This window comes from Pan paniscus, chromosome 20, assembly GCF_029289425.2.
Source record: "Pan paniscus chromosome 20, NHGRI_mPanPan1-v2.0_pri, whole genome shotgun sequence".
Classification (NCBI taxonomy): domain Eukaryota; kingdom Metazoa; phylum Chordata; class Mammalia; order Primates; family Hominidae; genus Pan; species Pan paniscus.
The window spans coordinates 13151987-13178259 of NC_073269.2; the positions used below are offsets into that span (position 1 = coordinate 13151987).

Below are 26273 nucleotides of genomic sequence, written 5' to 3' on the forward strand. Positions count from 1 at the left end.
TGTAGAGATGGCATTTTGACATGTTACCCAGGCTTATCTCAAACTCCTGGCCTCAAGTGACCTGCATACCTCCAGAGTGCTGGGATGACAGATGTGAGCCACTACACCTGGCCCAAATGTACTTTTTCAGCCTGATTTTCCCTCTGAGTATCTTGGCATCTCACCTCCTGACTTCTGTGTTGGGCTGGCTCTGGAGCTCCATGCTGGCACCATTTCCTCCCATTTCTTTTTTTCTTTTTTTTCTTTCTTTTTTTTTTTTTTTTGAGAGACGGAGTCTCACTCTGTCGCCCAGGCTAGAGTGCAGTGGCACGATCTCGGCTCACTGTGACCTCCGTCTCCTGGGTTCAAGCGATTCTCCTGCCTCAGCCTCCCAAGTAGCTGGGACTACGGGCGCATGCCACCACACCCAGCTAATTTTTGCAATTTTAGTAGAGATGGGGTTTCACCATGTTGGCCAGGCTGGTCGAGAACTCCTGACCTTGTTCCGCCCGCCTTGGCCTCCCAAAGTACTGGGATTACAGGCATGAGCCACCACACCCAGCCGTCCCACCTCATTTCTGATGCCTTTGGGCAAAGTGCCCATTCTCGCTAGGTTCCTTATACTGTGGGGAAGTTCTGAGACGTCTCCCCTCTGAAAGTCACACATTCTTAGAGTCGGGCCTGCTTTGGCCGCTCACTGTGTGCTGTGCAGCTAGAGAAGCAGGCGCGGTGTGGCCAGTTACAGAGCCAGTTAGAGAAACTGCCCAGTTTCCTCTTGAATTGGTATCTTTGACTAGGCTGTTTGGGTCGGTCACAGGCTGGCTCTGGGCTGATGGCCACTCTCAGAGGCAAGCGACAGGGTTTCGGGGAGGAGCCCGAAACTCGGCATGTGGAAAGGGGTGGCCTTGCTGACGGAGCCAGACCCTGCTTTCCAGAGTTGCAAGCACCACAGGTGGGGGCGTCCCTTCATTCTGCTGACTGACCCCCAGCCGCTACCAGAGCCCACTCTGCAGTGCCATCAACATCTTCTTTCCAAAGCCAGCAAGTCATTTGGTTTCCCTGACAATAGGGTCCCCAAAAGTGGCCAACTGTGTGCATTTGTACACAGAGGATCTCTCGGTGTGTGTTTTTTTGACCTCTGCTTGATGGTGTGGCCGAAAATCCTTTCTCTGTGCCCTGGGAGCACTAAGGAAATGCAGCCAGAGTGGCCCCCAGCAGAGCATCCTAGAGGGACAGGCTGGGAGGGGAAGGTGGGAGTGACTCCAACTTGTCTCCACGTAACTTCTGCCCTGGGTGGCCCCCTGAGTGGGGGGTGTCCATGCCTCCCCCTGGAGCATTTCTCAGTGTCTGCTGATGGAGAAACCTCAGATGTCTCAGGAATTGACATCCATGGTTCACAAAGCTTGTCACAGACACTAGCACCTCACAGACACACATACAGGGGTGTTCTTTAGAAGTTGTGTTATGGAAATCTCAGCTGTGGCATAGAGCAGAGAGAATGCTGGGAGGCCCCCATGTGCCCACCACCTAGCTGTAGCTGTCGTCAACATTTGAGGGGTGTCTTAATGGTAAATTATGGTGGGCCTTTACCCCTGATCCATGCCCATGAGCTGAAGTGGTCTGGCATGTTGTGCACACGCACACTCAAGTTCTTGACACCCACCTGTGTTTTGTGTCCCTGTTTCAGGTGGAGGTGGAGGAAGCGTCCCTGGGATCGAGAGGATGGGTCCTGGCATTGACCGCCTCGGGGGTGCCGGCATGGAGCGCATGGGCGCGGGCCTGGGCCACGGCATGGATCGCGTGGGCTCCGAGATCGAGCGCATGGGCCTGGTCATGGACCGCATGGGCTCCGTGGAGCGCATGGGCTCCGGCATTGAGCGCATGGGCCCGCTGGGCCTCGACCACATGGCCTCCAGCATTGAGCGCATGGGCCAGACCATGGAGCGCATCGGCTCTGGCGTGGAGCGCATGGGTGCCGGCATGGGCTTCGGCCTTGAGCGCATGGCCGCTCCCATCGACCGTGTGGGCCAGACCATTGAGCGCATGGGCTCTGGCGTGGAGCGCATGGGCCCTGCCATCGAGCGCATGGGCCTGAGCATGGAGCGCATGGTGCCTGCAGGTATGGGAGCTGGCCTGGAGCGCATGGGCCCCGTGATGGATCGCATGGCCACCGGCCTGGAGCGCATGGGCGCCAACAACCTGGAGCGGATGGGCCTGGAGCGCATGGGCGCCAACAGCCTCGAGCGCATGGGCCTGGAGCGCATGGGTGCCAACAGCCTCGAGCGCATGGGCCCCGCCATGGGCCCGGCCCTGGGCGCTGGCATTGAGCGCATGGGCCTGGCCATGGGTGGCGGTGGCGGTGCCAGCTTTGACCGTGCCATCGAGATGGAGCGTGGCAACTTTGGAGGAAGCTTCGCAGGTTCCTTTGGTGGAGCTGGAGGCCATGCTCCTGGGGTGGCCAGGAAGGCCTGCCAGATATTTGTGAGAAATGTAAGTGGCTCTTGGGGAACTTCTTGGTGGTGGTGAGCATGAGGGGACAGGGGAGGCAAAGATCAGCAGGATGAAGTCAGAGGTGGCGCCCTTCAAAGGGGACCACACCTCCTTGCCACTGTCCCAAACGTTTTATGCTAGTGGGACAAGTAAGGAATGTGAGAACTGTGGGTTCTGGAAGAGCCTGGGCTTCTCCACTGTGCTAGAATATGGAGCAGACGCTGAGCTCAGAGACACCAGTTTCTGATTGCTTGGCTTGAAGAGGCACTGTGTGTTGCACGATAATCAGGGAAAGAAGTGGCTGTAACGGAATTATTTTCCCCAGCTCAGCCACCCTTAGCCACTATTTAGTGACTGTGGGCTGCGCACCGCAGGCCTGAGTGTCCCATCCTGCACGGTGCTCCCACAGGCAGAGCCCCAGGGAGGGAGCTGGCTGTGCCGCTTCACAGCCTTGTCCCACATGGATCTATTAGTTTCCTGCTGATCGCCTCAGTCTGAAGGGCAGCCAGCTTCTCGGTGTACTAAGAAATCTAGCATGGCCCTCAGAACCAGCTGCAGGGCGTGCCTTAGGATTTGGTTTAATCACACATCAGTCTCCCTTTTCTTCTTCCCTTCAGCTGCCATTCGATTTCACATGGAAGATGCTAAAGGACAAATTCAACGAGTGCGGTAAGTGTTGGGAACGGCTTTGTAGGTGCTTCCCTCATGCTTGTTGGTGACGCAGCCGAGTCAGCAGCAAAACCTCCCTCCCAGCCCCCTCCATCGGCTCAGGACCCATGGCCTTGCCATGTTCTGCCCACGCCAATGCTCAGGCAGGTTGTTGAGTGTCCTGTGATGTGTCACGTTTTTCAGCTGTGTTCTCATTTCATCCTTATTTCCTTTTTTCTTCCTTTTTGAGTCTTTGAAACAAGGTAGTAGTGTCCCCATTTCACAGATGAGTCAGGCAGAGTCTTCCTTCTGAGGTCACCTGGCTTCTAGGTGGCAGGGCTAAATAAATACATCCCAGACAAGGTCGCTTTCCCCTCAGCACAGCTGGTGTGGGGCCTCGGAGAGAACACTTAGCCCAGCAGGTGCCATGGGGAGGCGGTACAGGCTCTGGGCACAGCAGCTCCTGTGAGGGTGAGGCTAAGGTCTTGTGGTTTCCTGGCACATCGGGCAACTCTTCTGGAGGGCTCTGTCTGTGGCTGAAAGCAAGTTGTCTTCCTTCCCTGCCCTCCAGGGTGAGCCTGCACCCCTCATGCACCACCTCTGTTCTTTTTAGCTAGAGGGGCCTGAGCTAGAGGTCTGGGCAGCTGCTTCCGCACTGTCCTCCCGCTTCCTGTTTCAGCAGTGGCTCCGATTTCACCACCATTGCTGCTTCTCCATGGTTCTCGGGGCAAGCCGTTGAGTCATGATCTGCCTCTTTGCTCCATTCTTCACCTCTTTCCCCACTCCTGAGTTTCCACGTTGTAGCTAGATATTCTGAAAAGGCCAGTGGGATCACAGCACCCCCAGCCCCCACTTTTGCAATGCCTGGAGCGGCCCTGTGCCTTCAAGAGGAAGTCCAGACTCACAAGCCCCTTGAAGACCTGGTCCCATCCTCCTCCATCTCCCTCCTGTCCCAGAACCTGAGCGGCAAGTGCTGCACGTGTCCCGCAATGCTCTCGTGTGAGCCATTACTGGCAAGTCTTCTTTCTGGTGAATTTCTGTGTAAGCTCACTCAGAACTTGCCCCTGAGGACCCCTCCACCCTACCTGCCCTGGGCCCTCTCTTCGGGCACTGAGTTCCCGCCTCTGGCATTGTGGCCCTACCACCTTTGGTACTCCTGGAGTAGAGCCTTTGCCCTCTAGGGCTCTGTCCACGGCGTTGACACATATCTGGATGCTTAACGGGTGCTCAAATGAATAAGTGAAACCTGCTGGCTTTCATTTGGACAGTACAGACGTGTCCATTGGATTGCGGATGGCTTTGTAACCAGGGGCAGTGGCATATCAAAAATGAAGACTTTGTAAAATATATGGGCAACTTTCTGCCTATAAAGCTGGCTTTACACTGTGCCTTCTTTTTTGAACTTCCTGAAGCGTAAAGGCGTGCATTGAATCTGCCAGGAAGGCTTTTCATGGGGCAGGGGCAGGCTCTGTTAGCAGAAGAATGGCAGTATGGCTGAGGGGGCTGTAGTCATTGGTTCTCGCCATTGTATTCTGAGCCTTTGTGCTCTAGGCTTCAGGGCCTCTCCTTTTTGACTCTGTCCACCAAAATCTAACAAAATCGGGACTGAGTGTCATCTCTACTTCCCTCCCTGTCCCAGGCCACGTGCTGTACGCCGACATCAAGATGGAGAATGGGAAGTCCAAGGGGTGTGGTGTGGTTAAGTTCGAGTCGCCAGAGGTGGCCGAGAGAGCCTGCCGGATGATGAATGGCATGAAGCTGAGTGGCCGAGAGATTGACGTTCGAATTGACAGAAACGCTTAAGCAGTTGCCTTTTTTAAACATCGATACGAGACCTCTGAATTTGTATTTTTTCTTGTTAACCATTTTAATTTGTTGGCTGGATGTATAAAGATGTTTAAAAAATTCAGTTGCTTTTTGGGGTAATTTGAATTACTTTTTTAATGACTGGGGTTCCATTTGACTGTTTGCATTGAGATTGCAATGTGCGCAATTTTTTTTGTAGTTGTGGCATCTTGTTGACATCGAATATGACTTTGATAATAAATACCGGTTCCTGAAAATGGCCTGCTTGTGTGTGCTGTGTGGGCAACCACGCGAGGTGTGGGGAGCTGGGGTCACTCGAGCTTCCAGTCCAAGGAGCAGGGATCTCATCCCCTCTCTTGCTTGTCTGAGGCCCCAGGGGTGGGTGCCTGCCCACAGATTGGGGGGAGACTCTTCCCTGGAAACTGCCTTCCTGTGGGCTGTAATCCCCCGGCTGATAATGGAGCGTTTGGCTGTTTAGAGCCTTCTGAGGCCAGGCGCGGTGGTTCATGGCTGTAGTCCCAGCTACTCAGGAGGCTGAGGCAGGAGAATCACTCGAACCCAGGAGGCGGAGGTTGCAGTGAGCGAGATCGCGCCACTGCACTCCAGCCTGGGCAACAGAGTGAGACTCTGTCTCAAAAAAAAAAAAAAAAAAAAGCCTCCCGAAAGCCATCCTGTCTCCCTGTTGTGAAGTTAACGCCCTGGGGCACAGGCCCTGCCTGAGTCAGGCTTGTTCTCTGGCTTTTTTTTTTCCTGCTGAAACAGACCAAACTGTGTGCCACCTTCCATGCGTGTTCAGTCCTGCCAGAGGCTCAGGCCAAATCTGATTGATACCTGGGCTCTGTCAGAATTGGGTATAGGCCCCACCCCTTCCCCCAGTGAAGCGCCCTCAGGATCCACTCAGGCCAAGCAGGTGTGCATACCTGGCAGGGAGGCCTGGCTGCTGCTGTTCTGTTGGCTGTGGAGGGGCACGTCCTGCCCGGCTGCCTGGCTGGCAGCACATGCTGTTCTGATCACCTGGAGCCCCCCTTGCTCACCAGCTTCTTGCCACCCTTTTCTCCCCACTGGCTTTTATCCCTGAGGGGTAAGACCATGGCAGGGTGACCCCAGACATACCCCCTTTTGTGTTTGGTCAGGGGGTTCCCGTGCCTTTGCTCCACTGTGTGCCAATCAGGAGGGAAAGAAAAGAAGCAGGGACTGCTTTAAACTGGGGCTTTATGTGGCCAGGTACAAGTCCGGGCAGCTCTGTGACTTTCCAGTGCTGGGATCCAGGGCTCCTGGGTGAGCGGGTGCTGGGCTGGCGGCTGTCCTGGCCCCATGCCTACCGGTCTTACCGTCCCAGGGGGAGTGGTTGGTTTTCCAGGGGGTCTGCCGAGGAAGCGTGACTTACATGGACCCCTCTCCCCAGAAGCCCAATAGTGAGCAGCGCCCCCGGGGAATCGCCAGGGTCCCTCCAGCCCTCCCAGAGTGTCCACGTACCGCAGAAGTCGACATCATCGTACACCTCCGTCTCCCTGGCAGAGCACAGTTGGGTCAGCAAGGGGCACCATGGCCCATTCCCCCCACCCTGCACCACACAGCCCGCACTCCCCCACCATGGTCAGGGCTGGCACTCACAGGGGCAGGAGCGCTGTTCTGGGCACGTAGCCATCTGTGGAGAGAGTGGGCATGGTGGGTTCTGAGGCCCAGGGTGGCGGCTGGGACCTCCCGGGGCTGCGGGGCCGGGCGCACTCACATTTGCCTTTGGGGTCCCGGCACAGCATCTCCTCATTGCTGGTGAACTCGATCACCTCCAGGATCTCCCCGCGCCGGATCCCGAGGTGCTTGCCACCCCCGCGACGTGTCTTAGCGTTGGGGTCGATCATCATCTTCGTGTGAACCACGATCTCCCCTTCAAACTGGGGCGCGAGATGTTAGGGCCTCTGCTTGTGCTGCCGCCCTTGGGCCCCTGTCTTCTTTCTGAACCTGGGATCGGTGGGACCCTGGTCTCCGCCCTGCCAGGACTCCTGCTTAGCTCAGGGGCCTCACCTTGAACTTCTTCCGGAACTCTCTCTCGGCCTTCTCTGCCTTCCTCAGCTGCTTCAGCAACTTTGGGTCCATGGGTGGCAACTGCTGTGGCTGGGGATCCTTCTCCTTCCTGATACCCCCCACCAAGGAATTGTGTGCTCGTGAGCAAGTTGTGCTCCTCTGGGGGTTCCTGGAGCTCGCCCCCCGTCTGCCCACCCCCTCTGCCCATGGCACCTGAGCGCTGGGTCTTGTGGTGGCCTCCTGGCGGCTTGCTGAACTGAGGGCGCTTCATCTGGGGACAGTCAGGACTCCGAGTCAAGGCAGGGCCCGCCGGCTCAGCTTTTACCCTGGTAGCTGTTTTTTGTTTGTTTTTGTGTTTTTGTTTTGAGACGAAGTCTTGCTCTGTCACCCAGGCTGGAGTGCAATGGCACAATCTCGGCTCACTGCAACCTTCGCCTCCTGGGTTCAAGCGATTCTCCTACCTCAGGCTCCCGAGTAGCTGGGATTACAGGTGTCCATCACCACACCTGGCTGATTTTTGTATTTTTAATACAGGCAGGTTTCACCATGTGGGCCAGGCTGGTCTTGAACTCCTGACCTCAGGCAATCCACTCGCCTCGGCCTCCTAAAGTGCTGGGATTACAGGCGTGAGCCACTGCGCCTGGCAGGTGGCTGGATCTCGAGTAAGGCCTCCCTATGTCAGTTCTGAGGACTCCCCAAATCCCACCAGGTCCCCTCCCAAACCTCTCCCTGCCCATCTTCTTCCGCAAGCCTTTCTCAGGGGTCATGGGTTCTTCTGGGTTGCCTTCCATTCCCTTAACTCCTGCCATGTGCTCAGCGTGGTGGGAACTGCTGGGCCACGCCCCTCATGGCAGCCCTCTCAGCAACCTTGTTCATGCCAGTAGATGCCACTGTCATGCCCAAATTGTCCACAAGGAAATAAAGGCTCAGAGAGGTCAAGCAAACTGCCCAAGGTCACCCAGCTGGTAAATGGTAGAGGCAGGATTTATCTGTAGGCTTCGAGGCCATTTCACTTCTGCCTCCTAGAGCAAGTTGGGTCTAGGGTTCTTTTTTATTTTTTGAGACGGAGTTTTGCTTTTGTTGCCCAGGCTAGAGTGTGCAATGGCGCGATCTCAGCTCACTGCAACCTCCACCTCCTGGGTTCAAGCGATTCTCCTCCCTCAACCTCCCAAGTAGGTGGGATTACAGGCACATGCTACCACACCCAGCTAATTTTTTGTATTTTTAGTAGAGACGCGGTTTCACCATGTTGGCCAGGCTGGTCTCAAAACTCCTGACCTCAGGTGATCCACCCACCTCGGCCTCCCAAAGTGCTGGGATTATAGGCGTGAGCCACCGTACCTAGCCGTTTTTTGTTTGTTTGTTTGTTTTGTTTTGTTTTTGAGACGGAGTTTCATTCTTGTTGCCCAGGCGGGAGTGCAATGGCATGATCTCAGCTCACTGCAACCTCTGCCTCCTGGGTTCAAGCGATTCTCCTGCCTCAGCATCCTGAGTAGCTGGGATTATAAGCACCCACTGCCACGCCCAGCTGATTTTTGTATTTTTAGTACAGATGAGGTTTCGTCATGTTGGCCAGGCTGGTCTCTAACTCCTGACCTCAGGTGATGCCCCTGCCTCAGCCTCCCAAAGTGCTGGGATTACAGGCCTGAGCCACCGCACCCGGTGGGTTCTGGGGTTCTACTGTAATGAGATTTGGGTGAAAAACTAAGGCAGAAGGGAGGATGAGGAGAGGCTGGCCCATGGGTACAAAGTTACAGTTAGGAAGAAGAAATTGGGTGTTCCATTGCACAGGAGGGCAATGATAGTTGACAGTAAAATATCGTGGCCAGGCATGGTGGCTCATGCCTGTAATCCCAGCACTTTGGGAGGCCAAGTCGGGCAGATCACTTGAGGTCAGGAGTTCGACAGCAGCCTGGCCAACATGGTGAAACCCTGTCTCTACTAAAAATACAAAAATTAGACGGGTGTGGTGGTGGGCGCCCGTAATGCCAGCTACTCAAGAGGCTGAGGCAGGAGAATCGCCGGAACCCGGGAGCTGGAGGTTGCAGTGAGTCAAGATGGCGCCGCTGCACTCCAGCCTGGGTGACAGACCAGGACCCTGTCTCAAAATAGTAAATAAAAATAATTTTTAAAAGATGCTGCTAGGGTAAGCATCCTGGACTGGTGACTGATGATGAGACTCTGGACTGAGGGGTCTCCCGTGGTGCCAGTCTCCCTGTGCCACTTCCTGGCAAATGACCAGGCTCCCAAGTCAGAGCCCTGCTGGCCAAGGAATTGGCTTCAGGTGGGAGCCCCAGGAACCCCAGTGAGTGAAAGATCCAGAACCCAGAGCCCCAGCATGTCCTTTCCGAATGGCTCAAAGCATCCCGCCGGACATTTCAGGCCTGTAGTCCCTCCAAGCAGCCCAAGGAGCAGCACCTGAATCGTGCCTGCCAGATACCAGGCATGGCCATCCACAGTCTCACCCGGAACACACAGCCCCTCCAGCTGCTCCTGCCTCTCAGAGGCTTCCCCGGCCGTGAGCAGTCACTCCACCAGGAGCGAACCTGACCTTGGCACTCCAGGGTCCCTGCAAACCCGCCACATTAGAGCACCTCTTGGCACCGCCATGCAGGCAGCCCCGGTTCATCCACAGCTGACCCTGAGCAGGCCTCTGCCCGCCTTCCCTGCATGGCCAGCTCAGATCCTGGGAAAGGCTGGGCTCTCCCCACCTGCAGAGGAGCCCCCTGCCTTCCAGGAACCTCTGCAGTGGAGCTGCCACTATTCCAAGTAAGGCAGACAGTGGGAAAGGGGAGTCCAGAGTCCTGGCCCCAAGAGACCTAAGCTGCCTTTGAGAAGCTGCACCCACGGTGAGAAGCCCACGCCACTCCTGAGAAGCGGGAGATCCAGGGAAGTGGAACCTTTTTTTTTTTCCTTTTTTTCTTGAGACAGGGTCTCGTTCTGTTGCCCAGGCTGGAGTGCAGAGGTGCGATCTCGGCTCATTGCAGCCTCCATCTCCTGGGTTCAAGCGATCCTCCCACCTCAGCCTCCCCAGAAGCTGGGACTACAGGTGTGCAACACCACGTCCAACTAATTTTTGTATTTTTAGTAGAGACGGGGTTTCGCCATGTTGGCCAGGCTGGTCTCGAACTCCCAACCTCAACTGATCCGCCTGCCTCCACCTCCCAAAGAACTGGGATTTTAGGCATGAGCCACCGCGCCCGGCCCCTTTTTTCTTTTTTCATATCAGAACCTCAAATGACTGGCAAGGAAGGGGGAGAAAGTTATTTGGTGACAGGAACAATGGGCCAAGGGTGGAGACTGTATGAAGTTTGAGGAGAGGGAGATTCTCCTAGCCTCAGAAGAGGTGGGGGATTCCAGCAGGGCTTCTGGGAGTGGGCCGAGGCAGGCTGTCACTAGCCCAGGCTCTCAGCAGCCCCACTCCTGGCCATCCGCATCCCCAACAGTGGCCCCTAGACCCAAGCCACAGTGCCTCCCCTAGAGCGGAAGCAGAAGGGGCCCCACCAGGAAGCTGTGTGCTCACAGGGAGGTGTTGCAAGAAGCTCAGGGAGAAAGCCCAGGAGAAGCAGAGGGGGCCTCTCTGCCCCAGGCCCTCTGAGGCTGTCAGGGAGAGCAGGAGCACCTTAGAAACTCCAGCTCTGGCCCCTGCTGAAAGCCCTGCCCCAGATCCAGCTCGTGGACCAGCTGTGCAAGCCAGGGCAAGCCCCGTCCCAGAGCCTCAACCTTGCGTACCTATTTTTTTTTTCTTTTTTTTTTGAGATGGAGTCTCACTCTGTCACCCAGGCTGGAGTGCAATGGCAGGATCTCAGCTTACTGCAACCTCTGCCTCCCAGGTTCAAGCGATTCTCCTGCCTCAGCCTCCCAAGTAGCTGGGATTACAGGCGCCTGCCACCACACCCAGCTAATTTTTTGTATTTTTAGTAGAGACGGGTTTTCACTATGTTGGCCAGGCTGGTCTTGAACTCTTGACATCAGGCAATCCACCCGCCTCGGCCTCCCAAAGTGCTGGGATTACAGGCGTGAGCCACTGCGCCTGGCCTTTTTTTTTTTTTTTTTTTCAACTGAGACAGACACAGAGTCTCACTCTGTCACCCAGGCTGGAGTGCAGCGGCGCGATGTCGGCTCACTGCAACCTCTGTCTCCCGGGTTCAAGGAATTCTCCTACCTCAGCCTTCCGAATAGCTGGGATTACAGGTGCATGCCACCATGCCCGACTCATTTTTTTTTTTTGAGATTGAGTCTTACTCTGTCGCCCAAGCTGGAGTCCAATGGCATGATCTTGGCTCACTGCAACCCTTCCTTCCCAGGTTCACGCAATTCTCCTGCCTCAGCTTCTCTAGTAGCTGGGACTACAGGCACGCACCACCACACCTGGCGAATTTTTGTATTTTTAGTAGAGATGGAGTTTCTCCATGTTGTTCAGGCTGGTCTCGAACTCCTGACCTGAGGTGATCCACCTGCCTCGGCCTCCCAAAGTGCTGGGATTACAGGCATGAGCCACCACACCCGGCCCCAGCTAGTTTTTTTATTTTTAATAGAGATGGGTTTTTGTCATGCGGGCCAGGCTGGTCTGGAACTCCTGACCTCAAGTGATCCGCCCGCCGGACCTCCCAAACTGCTGGGATTACAGGTGTGAGCTGCCACGCCGGGCCAGCCTGGTGCATCTGTAAAATGGGGATGCATTGCCTTACTGCCTTGTGGGGATTTGGGAGTGGAGGGTACAGATTTAGGGACAGGCAGGCAAGGTGCTTGCCTGGAAGCTGCTTGTGTTTTCATGAAGGCATTAACTTTGGAGTGGAGGGTACAGATTTAAGGACAGATTTAAGGACATGCAGGGAGTGGAGGGTACAGATTTAGGGACAGGCAGGCAAGGTGCTTGCCTGGAAGCTGCTTGTGTTTACATGAAGGCATTAACTTTGGAGCTGGGCAGGAGGTGCGGGCCTGCTCCCTATTCACCCAGCACAAACTTCTAAGAAACCTTTGGCAGCCTCCCTCCCCTGCCACTGCCATACCTGCCTGCAGGCCACACCTCCCCCTGAGTTTCAGGCCCAAGTTCCGCCTGGACATCCCCTCAGCTACCTTGAACACAACAGGTCTAAGTAAATCAGGCCGGGCACAGTGGCTCACGCCTGAAATCTCAGCACTTTGGTAGGCTGAGGCGGGCAGATCACGAGGTCAGGAGTTCAAGGCCAGCCTGGCCAATGTAGCGAAACCCCAGCTCTACTAAAAATACAAAAATTAACTAGGCGTGGTGGTGGGCGCCTGTAATCCCAGCTACTTGGGAGGCTGAGGCAGGAGAATCGCTTGAATCCAAGAGGCAGAGGTTGCAGTGAGCTGAGATGGCACCACTACACTCCAGCCTGGGCGATAACAGAGCGAGACTGTGTCTCCAAAAAAATAAAAAATAAAAATATAAGGCCGGGCGCGGTGGCTCATGACTGTAATCCCAGCACTTGTGGAGGCTAAGGTGGGTGGATCGTTTGAGGTCAGGAGCTTGAGACCAGCCTAGCCAACATGGTGAAACCCCATCTCTACTAAAAATACAAAAATTAGCTGGGCTTGGTGGCACGTGCCTGTAATCCCAGCTACTCCAGAGGGTGGGACAGGAGAATCGCTTGAACACGGAAGGCAGAGGTTGCAGTTAGCCAAGATCACGGCACTGCACTCCAGTCTGGGCAACAGAGCGAGCCTCCATCTCAAACAAAAAAACAAACGAATACATAAATAAATAAAATAAATAAATAAATAAGGGCCAGGCGTGGTGGCTCACGCCTGTAATCCCAGCACTTTGGGAGGCCAAGGCGGGTGGATCACGAGGTCAGGAGATCGAGACCATGGTGAAACCCCATCTCTACTAAAAATACAAAAAATTAGCTGGGCGCGGTGGTGGGTGCCTGTAGTCCCAGCTACTGGGGAGGCTGAGGCAGGAGAATGGCGTGAACCCGGGAGGCGGAGCTTGCAGTGAGCTGAGATTGCTCCACTGCACTACAGCCTGGGTGACAGAGCGAGACTCCGTCTCAAAAAATAAATAAATGGATGGATGGATGGATGGATGAATGAATGGAACCTAACATCTTGTTGTCAACCCAGGGGCGGCTCTGTCATGCCCTTGGGTGCTAGGCTTGAAACTTCCCTGCTTTATATACCACCAAGTCCTGCTTTTTTTTTTTTTTTTTGAGACAGGGTGTTTGCTGCCCAGGCTGGAGTACAGTGGTGCAGTCACAGCCTCACTGCAGTCTGCAGTCTCGACCTCCTGGACTCAAGCAATCCTCTTGTCTCAGCATCCCAAATAGCTGGGACTACAGATGCTTGTCACACCTGGCTGATTTTTAAGTTTTTTTGTAGAGATGAGGTCTCGCTCTGTGGCCCAGACTGGTCTGGAATCTTGGGCTTATGGGATCCTCCTGTCTTGGCCTCACAAAGCCCTGGGATTGGCTCAAACGATCCTCCTGCCTCGGGCTCCCAAAGCTCTGGGATTACAGGCATGAGCCACCGCACCCGGCCTGATGCTTGCTTTTGATTACTGAATTCGCCCACTGCTCCCACATCTCCTGCTGCCAACCTGGGCCATACCTCTGCCTACAACAGCCTTCTCACTGGTCCTTCGCCTCTGGGCTCCCCTTATGTAGTTCCACCCAGCAGGAGCCAGCAGGTCCTAAAATGTTACTTGCTCTTACACCAAGAGCATGGCAGAAAATGGCCTTGCCCCGAATGTTTTGCAGGGACTCGGGCAGGCCACCAACAAACCTCTGCCCTTGGGGCTGGGGCTGGAGTCATCTCTGGGTTCCACGTCGTCATACAGCTCGTAGATCTCATCTGGGACCCTGCGGGGATACCTGAGATGAGGCCTCTTTTTTTTTTTTTTTTTTTTTGAGGCGGAGTTTTTCTCTGTTGCCCAGGCTGGAGTGCAGGGGCATGATCTCGGGCTCACTGCAGCCTCCACCTCCCGGGTTCAAGCGATTCTCCTGCCTCAGCCTCCCAAGTAGCTGGGATTACAGGTGCCTCCCACCACACCGGGCTAATTTTTGTATTTTTAGTAGACGGGGTTTCACCACGTTGGCCAGGCTGTTGTCGAACTCCTGACTTCAGGAGATCCGCCCACTTCAGCCTCCCGAAGTTCTGGGAGCTCCAGGCCGAGATGAGGCCTCTTTGAGCCTCACAATCCGCACCCACCTCCGCTTCCTCCCCACACTCACTGCGGGATGTCTTCAGGCTGTCGGTCCTGGAAGTGGAGCCCAGCGGCCGAGCGGGTCCTCCGTAGATCTGTGGGGTAGAGAGTGCGGCAGGGAAGCCGGCACTGCCTGAGACCTCAGCCCCCGCTCCTGCCGGTGCCGCCCGCCCTCACCCACCTATGGATGCTGCAGAGGGTCTCCGAAAGCTCTGCATATCCACGGGCCCCGGGGGCAGCGGGGGCTTGGCTGGAGGGGGTCCCAGCCTGCTGGCAGGGGGCAGAGGCCTCCGCCGGGGTGGATGGCTGGGTCTGAGGCCTGGCCTGGCCCCTCCACTGTGAACCAGGCCTCCTGACCTCCAGCGGGGTGTCCCAGCGGCTCCAAACCCAGGGCTGAGCGGGTGCCGGGAGCTGGAGCCGGCCACGGCCGCAGGCAGTGAGCTCTCGGAAGCGGAGCTGGGGAGTGGAGGCTTTCGAGGGAGATCACCGAAGAACTCAGGCTGCGGGTGTCTCTTGAGGACAGCGCTGGGCTCAGGCTGTGAGAACTTGCGGGGTGGCCCCCGGCGCTCCGGCTGCAGCAGCTTCCTGGGGAGTGAGTTGAACTCGGGCTCTGAGGAGGTCCTGGGGAGGCCGCCCAGCTCGGGCTGCGGGGGCTTCTTGGAGAGCGCTTTGAATTCGGCCGGCCGCGGCCTCTTGGGAAGCACGCTGACTTCGGGCTCTGAGGAGGTCCTGGTGAGGTCCCCAAGCTCAGGCTGCGGAGGCTTCTTGGGAAAGTCACTCAGCGGAGGCGGGGAGGCCTTTTTGGGAAAGGCGCTGGAGTCGCGCTTCGGCTCGCTGGACTGAGGCTTCCAGAGGGGAGTCTGAGCGGCCTCGCTGAACTCAGGCTGCGGCACGGACTTCTTAGGGAGGCCACCGACCTGAGGCTGCGGAGGCTTTTTGGGGTACACGCTGAACTCAGGCTGCGCAGGCTTCTTGGGAAAGGTACTCAACTCAGGCTGCGGGGACCTCGGGGTAGCCTCACCGGCCTCGGGTTGCCAGAGCTTCCTGGGGAATGCGCCGGATTTGGGTTCGGAGGGGGGTCTGGCGGGGTGACTGAGTTCGTCGGGCTGCAGGGGTTTCCGGGCCGGCGCACCAGGCTCCGGCAGCGGCAGCGAGGCCTTCAAAGGGGTCTCACCGACCTCAGGCTGCAGGGGCTTCCTGGGAAACGGAGTGGCCTCCAGCTGTGGGAACTTCTTGGAGAGGTCACTCAACTCCAGTTTGGATGGCTTCTTGGGGAGGTCAGTGACCTCATGCGGCGGGGGCTTCTTGGGGAGGTCAGTGACCTCAGGCGGCGGGGGCTTCTTGGGGAGGTCAGTGAACTGAGGCTGCGGGGGCTTCAAGGACACTGCACCAAACTCAGGCAGCGGGGCCTTCTTGGGGTGCTCGCTTAGCTCAGGCTGGGAGAACTTCTTGAGTTTACCGAACTCAGGCTTTGGGGGTTTTTTGGGCAGGTCGCTGGGCTCCGGCTGAGAGGCCTGGAACTTTGCTTTGATGCTCCGGAAGTCCTGATGGCTCTCCTAGGAGACGCAGAGCCAATGAGGCAGGGGCTCAAACACAGAAGGGGCATGGAAGGATGGGCCTGGGGACCCTCAGGCACAGCCCACAACCACCACCCCTGCGCCCAGGCCCGGTCAGCCCTCGGCTCTTTCCCAGGAGCCCCCACGGATCCTAGGATCCTGGGACCCACACCCCTCCCTACTTCTCCACACCCAACCTCCTCTAGCAGCACTGGAGATCCCGACATCCCTCCTGCAGCCTCCAGTCCCACAGCCCTCCCCCCATGGGTGGTACCCCACCCCCCCAGCATCCTTGACCCCCTCATTCTTTCACCCCTCCCACTGCATGTCTCCAGTCTCGTTCCATTGCCCAGGCTGGAGTGCAGTGGTGCGATCATAGCTCACTGCAGCTTGCAACTCCTGGGCTCCAGTGATTCCCCCGACCTCGGCCTCCCCAATAGCTGGGATTACAGGCTTGAGCTGCCGCGCCCAGGCCCCCAGTCCCTTCTGTGCTAATTTCAAAACACATCCGGAATCCAACCACTTCTCACTGCCTTCACCACTGTCACCCCAGGAGGTAGTGGGAGGCAGTGTCTGCCCTCCCCCAACCAATTGCCTGGATTATTCTAACAAGCCCTTCCCTGGGCCACTGCCTACCCCCTTCCCTGGTCAGTTCCCCCCATGGCAGCTGGAGGGAGAAGCCTGTTGAACCCTGAGTCTGTTTGTGTCCCTCTGCTCAAAACTCGGCAATGCTTCCTCATGTCCCCACAGTTCAAGCTAAATGCCTCATAAAAGCCTGGGCGAACCAGCCTCCCTACCCAGCCACCTTCTCCTCCCTGCACCCTGAACACTTCCCTCCGACCTCGGGGCCTCTGCCCTGTCCCTGACCCAGGACATGTCTCTGCACCACCTGGGTCTCTCCTCTTCCTCCTCCCAGCCTCTGTTCTCATATTTTATTAGAGAGGCCATCCAAGGCCACCCTATTTGTTTATTTTTATTTTTTGAGATGGAGTCTTGCTCTGTCACCCAGACTGGAGTGCAATGGCGCGATCTCGGCTCACTGCAATCTCCACCTCCCAGGTTCAAATGACTCTCGTGCCTCAGCCGCCCAAGTAGCTGGGATTACAGGCACTCGCCACCACACCTGGCTAATTTTTGTATTTTAACTAGAGACAGGGTTTCACCATGTTGGCCAGGCTGGTCTCAAACTCACGACCTCAGGTGATCCACCCTCCACCCGCCTCAGCCTCCCAAAGTGCTGGGATTACAGGTGTGAGCCACCGTGCCCAACCTAGACCACCCTATTTTTCTTTCTTTTTTATTTTATTTTATTTTTTTTTTTGAGACGGAGTCTGACACTGTCACCCAGGTTAGAGTGCAGTGGCGAAATCTCGGCACACTGCAACCTCTGCCTCCTGGGTTCAAGCGATTCTCAGCCTTCTGAGTAGCTGGGATCACAGGTGTCTGCCACGACGCCTGGCTAATTTTTTTTGTATTTTTAATAGAAACGGGGTTTTACCATGTTGGCCAGGCTGGTCTCGAACTCCTGACCTCAAGTGATCCACCCACCTCGGCCTCCCAAAGTGCATGAGCCATCACGCCTGGCCTAGACCACCCTATTTTAAATGGATCACCCCATCCCACTACTGCCCTGCATTCAGCATGCATGATTTTCTCCATCGTACCCACCCCTACGTATTATACTATTTTACATTGTTTTTAATGTGTCTTGAATTTTTTTTTTTTTTTTTTTTGTCTCTCTACACCACAACTTCCCTCAGTTCCTCAGCCTCTGCAAGGCAGAGACTTGGCTCATTCATTGCTGTCTTCCCAGGGCCTGGAACATGGTAGGTGCTCAGTAAATATTTGCTGAAATAAACAATATTCAGGCAGCACAAAGACAGCCATGTACTCAGCCTGACCATCAGGAAAACACAGAGATGCCTGGAGACGGCCATGCGGTCCCTCTCACACCGTCTCTGACATGCGGGCTGATGGTCAGGAATGCTCACAGTTGACAGTGCCTGAGAGGATTGGTGCAGACACCGTGGGCACAGGCGCTGTCTCCTGCATACCCAGCTGTCCCAGCTGCCCTCCTAGCTGGCCCTGCAACCACTCCTCACAGAGGTAGGCAGATTCACAAGAAGGCCAGGCCTCCTTAGTCCTACAAACGCCCCTTTCACCTGTGGTCAAGGAGATTGGGGGAGGGAAAGGGCAGAAACGTGTGGCCTTTGCCTCCTGCGTGTGCCTCACTTTCCCCATCCAGAGGACCAGAGACCAGGATTGCTCCTTGGAAAGGCAGCGATTCCCACCTGGGGCCTGAAGTGCCCCTGTCGAAGCCCCGAGTGGTTTGAAGGAAGTGCTCCCGGGTGACCACAGGGCTAGATAAGTCAGGGTTAGCAGGTCACAACTTGGGTGACTGGACGGGGGAGGGTCATGACCCACTTTGTCACCCCGCAGGAAAGCACTGCTCTCACCCCAGCAGCCCGTTCCCACATGGCTGCTCACGTTGACCTGGGGAGACGGGAGTTGTCCCCCCGGGGAGTCCCATCTGTCCCCCTCGCAGTCCCAACCTGAGCCTGAACCCCCAGGAGCCCGCGCTGTCCTGGGGTGTGCCTGGTGGCCGCCTACCTCGGGTCCTTTTTGCCGACCCTTCCCGTTTCCCAGATGTCTTTCGCAGCCGCCCCCCCGCCCGCCCCTCCACAGGTGGATCCTATCCTTCCGGGAACATCTGTGTCCCTTGCTTCCCAGCCAGTGAGGCACAGGCCTCTCCCAGCACTCACCATGGCTGCAGGCAGGTGATGGGCCACGGGATGAGTGGGACCCGAGCTGGGGCCGCTGCCTTCAGGAAGTGACTGTGGCTTCTGCTCCACGGTCAGCACACAGGGTGGGGGCTGCTAGAGGTGGGGCGGGGGAGGGCAGAGGAGGAAGGGAAGGAGGTGGGGAGGCTCCAGTCCGTCTCCAGATCCTGCCAGCCACTTCTTTTTTTTTGAGACTGAGTCTTGCTCTGTCGCCCAGGCTGGAGTGCCATGGTGCCATCTCGGCTCACTGCAACCTCTGCCTCCCGGGTTCAGGCAATTCTTTTGCATCAACCTCCTGAGTAGCTGGGATTACAGGCACGCACCACCGCTCCTGGCTACTTTTTGTATCTTTAGTAGAGAAGGGGTTTCACCATGTTGGGCAGGCTGGTCTCAAACTCCTGACCTCAAGGGATCAGTCCGCCTCGGCCTACCAAAGTGCTGGGATTACAGGTGTGAGCCACTGCCCCTGGCCCCTGCTAGGCACTTCTATTTCGCTTGAATTCCTGTCCTGCCTGCTACTGTCCCAAGCTTGGGGCACTGGTTGCCCGCATGTTCCTAACATGGTCACTAGTTTCTTTCTTTTTTTTTTTTTTTTTTGAGACGGGGTATCACTTTGTTGCCCAGGCTGGAGTGTAGTGGCGCAATCTCGACTCACTGCAACCTCCGCCTCCCAGGTTCAAGCAATTGTCCTGCCTCAGTCTCCTGAGTAGCTGGAATTACATGCATGTGCCACCACTGCCGGCTAATTTTTTGTATTTTTAGTAGAGACGGGGTTTCACCATGTTGGTCAGGCTGGTCTCAAACTCCCAACCTCAGATGATCTGCCCGCCTCGGCCTCCCAAAGTGCTGGGACTACAGGCATGAGCAACCGCGCCTGGCCAACTAGTTTCTTACTCTCTGTAGTCCCCATCATTCCTACTACTTTGATGTCCCCATCTCTGGACTCCATGCCAGGCCCTGGTGACCTCCTGGGCTAGAGAGCCACAGGATGGGGAGATCTCAGCAGATCAGGGGTACGGACAGCTCTGGGGTTTAGGAGGCTCCTGGGGAGGCCCAGAGGCCCAGGACGTGGGGGCCCATGTGACCGGGTGAGGCCTCTGCTGTCTGCCCTGGTTGGCTCATCCGCCTTCCTCATTTCAACACTTCCATGAAATCCGATTCCCGGCTCTGAGCAGGACTCACTTGTTCTGGGGCAGATATCACAGGCCATGGATGCCCCAGGCTGCCGCCCTGGGCAGAAAGCTCAGCTGGTACAGCAGATTTGGGGGTCAGTGGGTGAGTGGTGTCAAAGGCCTTGCACCTGGGCCACGCACGGTGGCCCACGCCTGTAATCCTAACACTTTGGGAGGCTGAGGCAGGAGGATCACTTGAGCCCAGGAGTTCAAGACCAGCTTGGGCAATGGAGCAAGACTCCATCTCTACAAAAAATATAAAATTAGCCAGGTGTGATGGTGCATGCCTGTGGTCCCAGCTGCTTGGGAGGCTGGGGTGGGAGAATCACTTGAACCCAGAAGGCGGAGGTTGCAGAGTCAAGATCACGCCACTGTACTCCATGCTGGGTGACAGAGAGAGACTCCATCTCAAAAAAAAAAAAAAAAAAAAGGCTTTGCAGTTCTGGAGGAGTGAGGGGGTCTGAGGACCCGAGGACACACCAGATTCCCAGAGGTTAGAGGTAGTAGAGAGAAGAGGAACCAGGAGACAGAGACAGGGGCCAAGAGGGGGTGAAGGCAGTCACTTGTGGTGCCGAGGACTGGCCAGATAAGGACAAGCCCTGACCACAGAGCTCAGCCCACAGGAGATCAGTAATCTCCGTCACGGTAGACAAAGGGAGAAAACACCTGCTAAGAGAGTAGAGAGCCCTGGTTTTCAGTTTGAGCACATGTTGGAATTGCCTGAACAGTTAAAAAAAAAAAAAAAAGAACCGGTGGTCGGGCAATGTGGCTCACGCCTGTAATCCCAGCACTCTGGGAGGCTGAGTCGGGTGGATCACCTGAGGTTGATCACCTGAGGTTGGGAGTTCAAGACCAGCCTGGGCAACATGGAGAAACCCCATCTCTACTAAAATACAAAAATTAGCTCAGTGTGGTGGCGCATGCCTGTGATCCTGGCTACTTGGGAGGCTGAGGCAGGAGAATTGCTTGAACCCAGGAGGCGGAGGTTGCAGTGAGACGAGGTGGTGCCACTGCACTCCAGTCTGGGTGACAGAGCAAAACTCCATCTAAAAAAAAAAAAAAGAACCAAAAAACAGAACCTCCAAGAAACTCTGACTTAATCAGTCTGGGGTGTGGCCCGAGCAAGTATTTTTAAAACATTAAAAAAATTTTTTTTTGAGACAAAGTCTTGCTCTGTCGCCCAGGCTGCCTCCCGGCTTCAAGTAGCTGGGATTACAGGTGCCTGCCAACATGCCCGGCTAATTTTCTGGATTTTTAGCAGAGCTGGGGTGTCACCATTGGCCAGGCTGCTCTCAAACTCCTGACCTCAAGCAATCTACCCACGTGGGCCTCCCAAAGTGCTGGGATTACAGGCCTTAGTCACTGCGCCTGGCCTGCCTGTTTGTTTTCACGCCTCCTTTAAGAGCACAGACATCAGGATTCTGCCATCTCTGTTGTGCCTTTGCATCCTGTCCTGGGGCACAGTTCCCAGATGTGGGTTGCCCTCCCAAACAGGAGTCTCGGGAGGACAGTATGGGCTCTCTGTGGGTCTCCAGAACCTTGGCAAGTGAAGGAAAGAATGAAAGAAAGAACAAGTGGCCAGGCGCGGTGGCTGACGCCTGTAATCCCAGAAGTTTGGGAGGCCAGGCGGGCGGATCACCTGAGGTCAGGAGTTCGAGAGCAGCCTGGCCAACATGGTGAAACCCTGTCTCTACTAAAAATACTGTTTGTGCACACCTGTAATCCCAGGTACCTGGGAGGCTGAGGCGGGAGAATCGCTTGAACCCGGGAGGCGGAGGTTGCAGTGAGCTGAGATTGCGCCATTGCACTCCAACCTGGGTGACAGGGCGAGACACCTTCTCAAAAAAAAAAAAAAATTAAATTAAATAATAAAAATAAGTAAATAAATCAATCAAGCAATGCTTGGCCACAGTAAGGAGCTCAATCAAGGTAATTAAAGGATTGGATGACAGCTGATGGATTCCCAGGTGCTTGGGCTGGTCACTACCCATGCACTCTCGCAGCTAGGAGGGTCCAGCCAGGGCGCGCGCACCAAGGCCCCACGGGGGCGCCGTGGGGGTGAAGCGCAGGTCCCGGAGCTGTAGTCATGGTGCGCCTCCCCGCCAACTCCCCTTTGTGTATTTGGCGCCTCCGTAGGGGCTCCCGGCAGGGTTCCGCGCGGCGCGGCTGCAGACAGGGACAGATAGGGTTACCGGAATCGCGGAGAAGGGAGCCCGGACCGGGGGAGTGAGAGTTCGTTAGGGCGCGCCTTGGGGAATCTGCGGGGTCGGAAACGGGAACAACGGTGTGCAGGGGGAGGAGCCCGGGGAGCACGTGGGCGGCGGATCCCAGGGCCGCAGGGCGCCCTCCACCTCCCCGCTCCTGGCCCGCAATGAGGGTAACCGGACCGGCACCTGCAAGTGACAGCTGGGGCTGGACAAATGCCGGGCACGGGCCTCTGGCCGGCCTCAGAGCTGTTCAGCGCGAGCCCGCGGCTTCCAGCCAACCTGCCCGCTATCCCCACTGCTCTCCCGGCTTTCATTCCCCCGAGTCTGAGACTCCTGGGCGCCCCCTGCTGGGCGGAGCCGGGGCCCAAGAGGGCTGGGCTCCTGTGCATGGGGGTTGGGGGCCGGCTTTAGGGTAGGAGGTCGTTTCTGTAGTGGACAGGGTGAACGGCGGAGGCCAGGTGGTGAGCCAGCTCCCCAGGCCTCGCGGCAGTCAGTTCACTCCAGAGGGTAGTGTGGTGGCCGTGGGCCCGCTGTACACACAGGAAGGGCTGTCCCATCTCCGTGGGTGATGGGGTAGGGGAGAGGTCCCTGGACGGACGTGTTGGCTCTAGGTCTCTCTGGAAAGATACTGACAGACTGGGAAGAGGCGTGGCCTAGATCTGGGGGTGGCCGAATGAAGAAACTGATGGGGACGAAGACTCCTGGGGGCCCCCGGGACACTGGAGAGGGGTTAGGGGCCTGGGGGACAGAGAACACAGCGCTGTCCCTGGAGACGGGGGAGAGGCTTGGACTACAGCCAGATCTAGGGACCTGCAGAATGCGGGAACAGGGGCGTGTCCTCTGGACCTGCTGGCAGGGTTTTCTCTTCTCGTGGTAACCGTGCGCAGCTCCCAAGATGGTGCAGAATCAGTGCCGCTGACTGGGAACTGGGGCTGGCTAGAGGTCTCCTAGCCTCACCTTCTCTATATATCTGTAAAATGGGCCCCTTCACCCTGTCCCACCCTCCTCCCCAGGTCGAGAGAGTCCCAGGCAGCCATGGGCTCGGGACGTGAAGTTCTCAGCAGACATTTCCCAAGCCCCTCCTCTCCCTGCAGCCTCTCTTTTCATCCTCGCATCCACCCCAAAGGACTCAACCGTCATCATGACACCCTTTTAAGGACGAGGGAATTGGGAGGCAGGGAAGTCGACTCTTTTCCAGGGTCCCACAGTGGTGGTTTCAAGGCTTCTGGCTGAGAAGGGGCAGCTTAGGGGGCCTTGGAGCCCCGGGGCCTCCTGATGGCCTGTCCTACCCCATCCTGAGTGACAACCACCTCAGCTGGGGCCTACGGGTGCTGGGAGAGTGGACACCCAGCCCAAGCCACGTGAGCTGAGGCTGCTGCCCCGTCACATCACAGCCCCATCAAGGACAGAGCAGTCTTCAGGCCCCTGGTGAGGCGGTGGGCAGTGGGGCAGATAGACGGGTCCCAAGGGCCTGAGGATCCCCTCCTGCCCCTTGCAGTGGCTGAAGGGCTTCTGGAGCCCAGAGCTGTCCATCTTTGAGGTGACATGGCACTGAGCAGGTGTGGGGCAGGTGGCCCTTGGCTTGTCTACCTGGATGGCTTTGACTCAGAGCCTGAGGTGGACACGTTGGTGGATGAAAAGTCCAAGGAAGATAGGTGCAGTGGATCACGCCTGTAATCCCAGCACTTTGGGAGGCCGAGGCGGGCGGATCATGAGGTCAGGAGTTCGAGACCAGCCTCGCCAACAGGCTGAAACCCCATCTCTACTAAAAATACAAAAAATTAGCCAGGCATGGTGGAGGGCACCTGTAATCCCAGCTACTTGGGAGGCTCAGGCAGGAGAATGGTGTGAACCCGGGAGGCGGAGGCTGCAGTGAGCTGAGATGGTGCCACTGCACTCCAGCCTGGGTGACAGTGCGAGACTCCGTCTCAAAAAAAAAAAAAAAACAAAAAACTGAGGAAGACGACAAGGAGGGTGGCGGGGGGCAAGGAGAAGGTGGGAGGGCAGTGATGGAGGAGTGGGGTCTGGGGGCCCCGCCCAGGGGTTACTGGTGTCTCGGCTGCAGATACCAGGATGAGGAGGTGAGGGGGAACCCCGAAGTGGATTCAGAGAATGGAGAAAAGAGGAGGAGGTAAGGATTGAGACAAGGTGGACTGCGTGAAGGAGGTCCCTAGGTTCTTGCTCACAGGATGTCTGTGTATCCAGGAGGATGAGGGAGACAGTGAGTGTTGTTCTGGGAGGGGACCGAGAGGTTCAAGGTAGGGCCTTGTGGGCTACTGGGAGAACAGGATCTTCATCCAGAGGGCCATGGGAAGCCAGGCAGGAGAGGGGAACAATCAGAAGAGACCCTGGCAGGGCGTGGTGGCTCACACTTATAATCCCAGTACTTTGGGAGGCCAAGGTGGGTCGATCACCTGAGGTCAGGAGTTCGAGACCAGCCTGGCCAACATGTTGAAACCTCGTCGCTACTAAAAATACAAAAAGTTAGCCGGGGTGGTGGCAGGCGCCTGTAATCCCAGCTACTTGGAGGCTGAGGCAGGAGAATCATTTGAACCCAGACGGCGGAGGTTGCAGTGAGAGCTGAGAGTGTACCATTGCACTCCAGCCTGGCACTGCCATTGCACTCCGGCGAGACTCTGTCTCCAAAAAAAAAAAATAAATAAATAAAATAAAAACAGGAAGAAGAGACTGTTTTCTGTTTTCAGTCTTGGGGTAAGGGCAGGTTGGGGGAGAGTAGGGGGTGGGCTAGGGGACCCTGGGGCTGGCGAGATGAGGATAGAAGGGAGAGGGATCATGGAGGTAAAACCAGCTTCCAAGGGATGGCTGTGGATATCACCTGGGACTTCATACCTGGGAGGCTGGCTTCAGGGGTGAGGAGAAAGACCAGGCCATGGAGGGCTGGCCTTGACCCACCCCACTTCTCAGAGCTGGGACATGGTGGAAATTGGTCTGGCAGACAGCAAGGAGGATGAAGACCTGAGTCCCCAGCCTGCCTCCCCAATCCCAAAGGATTCTTCCCCTTAAGTCAGTATGGGGTTCAGGGTCTGGGGGTCTTCAGGCCATCCTGGCCAGTCCCTGCACTTTCTCAGGACCAGCCTCCCAGCCTGTCCCCGAAGCTCCTGGGATTTTTTCTTTTTTTGTCTCCCAGGCTGGGGTTGCAATGGTGTGATGATGGCTCACTGCAGCCTTGAACTGCTGTGCTCGTGATTCTCCTGCCTCAGCCTCCCAGGTAGCCACCACGGCTATTTTTTTTTCTTTTCTTTTTTTAAGACAGAATTTCAGTCTATCACCCAGGCTGGAGTGCAGGGTCTTGATCTCAGCTCACTGCAACCTCCATCCCACGGGGTTCAAGCGATTCTCCTGCCTCAGGCTCCCGAGTAGCTGGGATTATAGGTGCCCACCACCATGCCCGACTAATTTTCATATTTTTAGTAGAGATGGGGTTTCACCATGTTGGCCAGGCTAGTCTCCAACTCCTGACCTCAAGTGATCCACCCACTTCGGCCTCCCAAAGTGCTAGGATTACAAGCATGAGCCACCACGCCCAGCGATGCCTGGCTATTTTTTGTATTTTTTTTGGTGTGGGGGGGGGGGTAGAGATGCGATCTTGCTAGGTTGCCCAAGCTGGTCTCGAACTCCTGGCCTGAGGCGCCCCTCCTGCCTCAGCTTCCTAAAGCACTGAGACTGCAGACATGAGTCACCTCTCCTGGTTATGGGATTGCTTTTTAATTTTCTTTATTTTTGAGATGGAGTTCCACTCATATTGCCCAGGCTGGAGTGCAATAGCACAATCTCAGCTCACTGCAACTTCCACCTCCTAGGTTCAAGTGATTCTCCTGCCTCAGCCTCCCAAGTAGCTGGGATTACAGGTGTGCGCCACCACACCTGGCTAATTTTTTGTGTTTAGTAGAGATGGGGTTTTACCATGTAAGTCAGGCTGGTCTCGAACTCCTGACCTCAGGTGCTCCACCTGCCCCAGCCTCCCAAAGTGCTGGGATTACAGGCGTGAGCCACTGTGCCAGGCCGGGACTTCTTAAAAGAAAACTGGAGGGCGGGCGTGGTGGCCCACGCCTGTTTAATTCCAGCACTTTGGGAGTCTGAGGCGGGCGGATCATGAGGTCAGGAGATCAAGACCATCCTGGCTAACGCGGTGAAACCCCATCTCTATTAAAAATACAAAAAATTAGTCGGGCATAGTGGTGGGCGCCTGTAGCCTCAGCTACTTGGGAGGCTGAAGCAGGAGAATGGCGTGAATCCAGGAGGTGGAGCTTGCAGTGAGACGAGATTGCGCCACTGCACTCCGGCCTGGGAGACAGAGCAAGACTGTCTCAAAAAAAAGAAAAGAAAACTGTAGAGTCCCCATCCCATTTGGTTTCTGGACAAGGGAGAACGCTGCCACAGTGGGTACTGGGGACCTCAACCACAGCTGGAGGTGGGGACCT

General features: G+C 56.3%; 2 protein-coding genes across 9 annotated transcripts in view; one reads left to right on the forward strand and one right to left on the reverse strand.

The window, feature by feature from the left end:
* The window catches only part of HNRNPM (heterogeneous nuclear ribonucleoprotein M), a 44156-nt gene extending 38976 nt beyond the window's left edge, over positions 1-5180 (forward strand). For all 7 annotated transcript variants that reach the window (XM_003809975.5, XM_008962343.4, XM_055102818.2 and 4 more), the window contains 3 exons: positions 1667-2469; positions 3087-3138; positions 4757-5180. In XM_003809975.5, coding sequence (XP_003810023.1) covers positions 1667-2469; positions 3087-3138; positions 4757-4920 — 1019 coding nt within the window. In that variant the 3' untranslated portion in view covers positions 4921-5180. The remainder of the gene's footprint in view (positions 1-1666; positions 2470-3086; positions 3139-4756) is intronic.
* A 373-nt stretch (positions 5181-5553) lies between these two features.
* On the reverse strand, positions 5554-26273 carry PRAM1 (PML-RARA regulated adaptor molecule 1). Of its 2 annotated transcripts, XM_024926492.5 has the most exons (10): positions 18435-26273; positions 14298-15672; positions 14145-14211; positions 13696-13772; positions 7162-7219; positions 6949-7057; positions 6656-6818; positions 6538-6571; positions 6400-6434; positions 5554-6288 (listed from the first exon to the last, which is right to left on the reverse strand). In XM_024926492.5, exons 1-10 carry the CDS (start codon positions 18435-18437, stop codon positions 6251-6253), a joined length of 1959 nt encoding a protein of 652 aa, XP_024782260.3. In that variant the 5' UTR covers positions 18438-26273; the 3' UTR covers positions 5554-6250. The 2 variants fall into 2 exon arrangements, with proteins under 2 accessions (XP_024782260.3, XP_054958791.2); XM_055102816.2 differs by lacking the exons at positions 5554-6288; positions 6400-6434; positions 6538-6571; positions 6656-6818; positions 6949-7057 and having other exon boundaries at positions 7162-11612.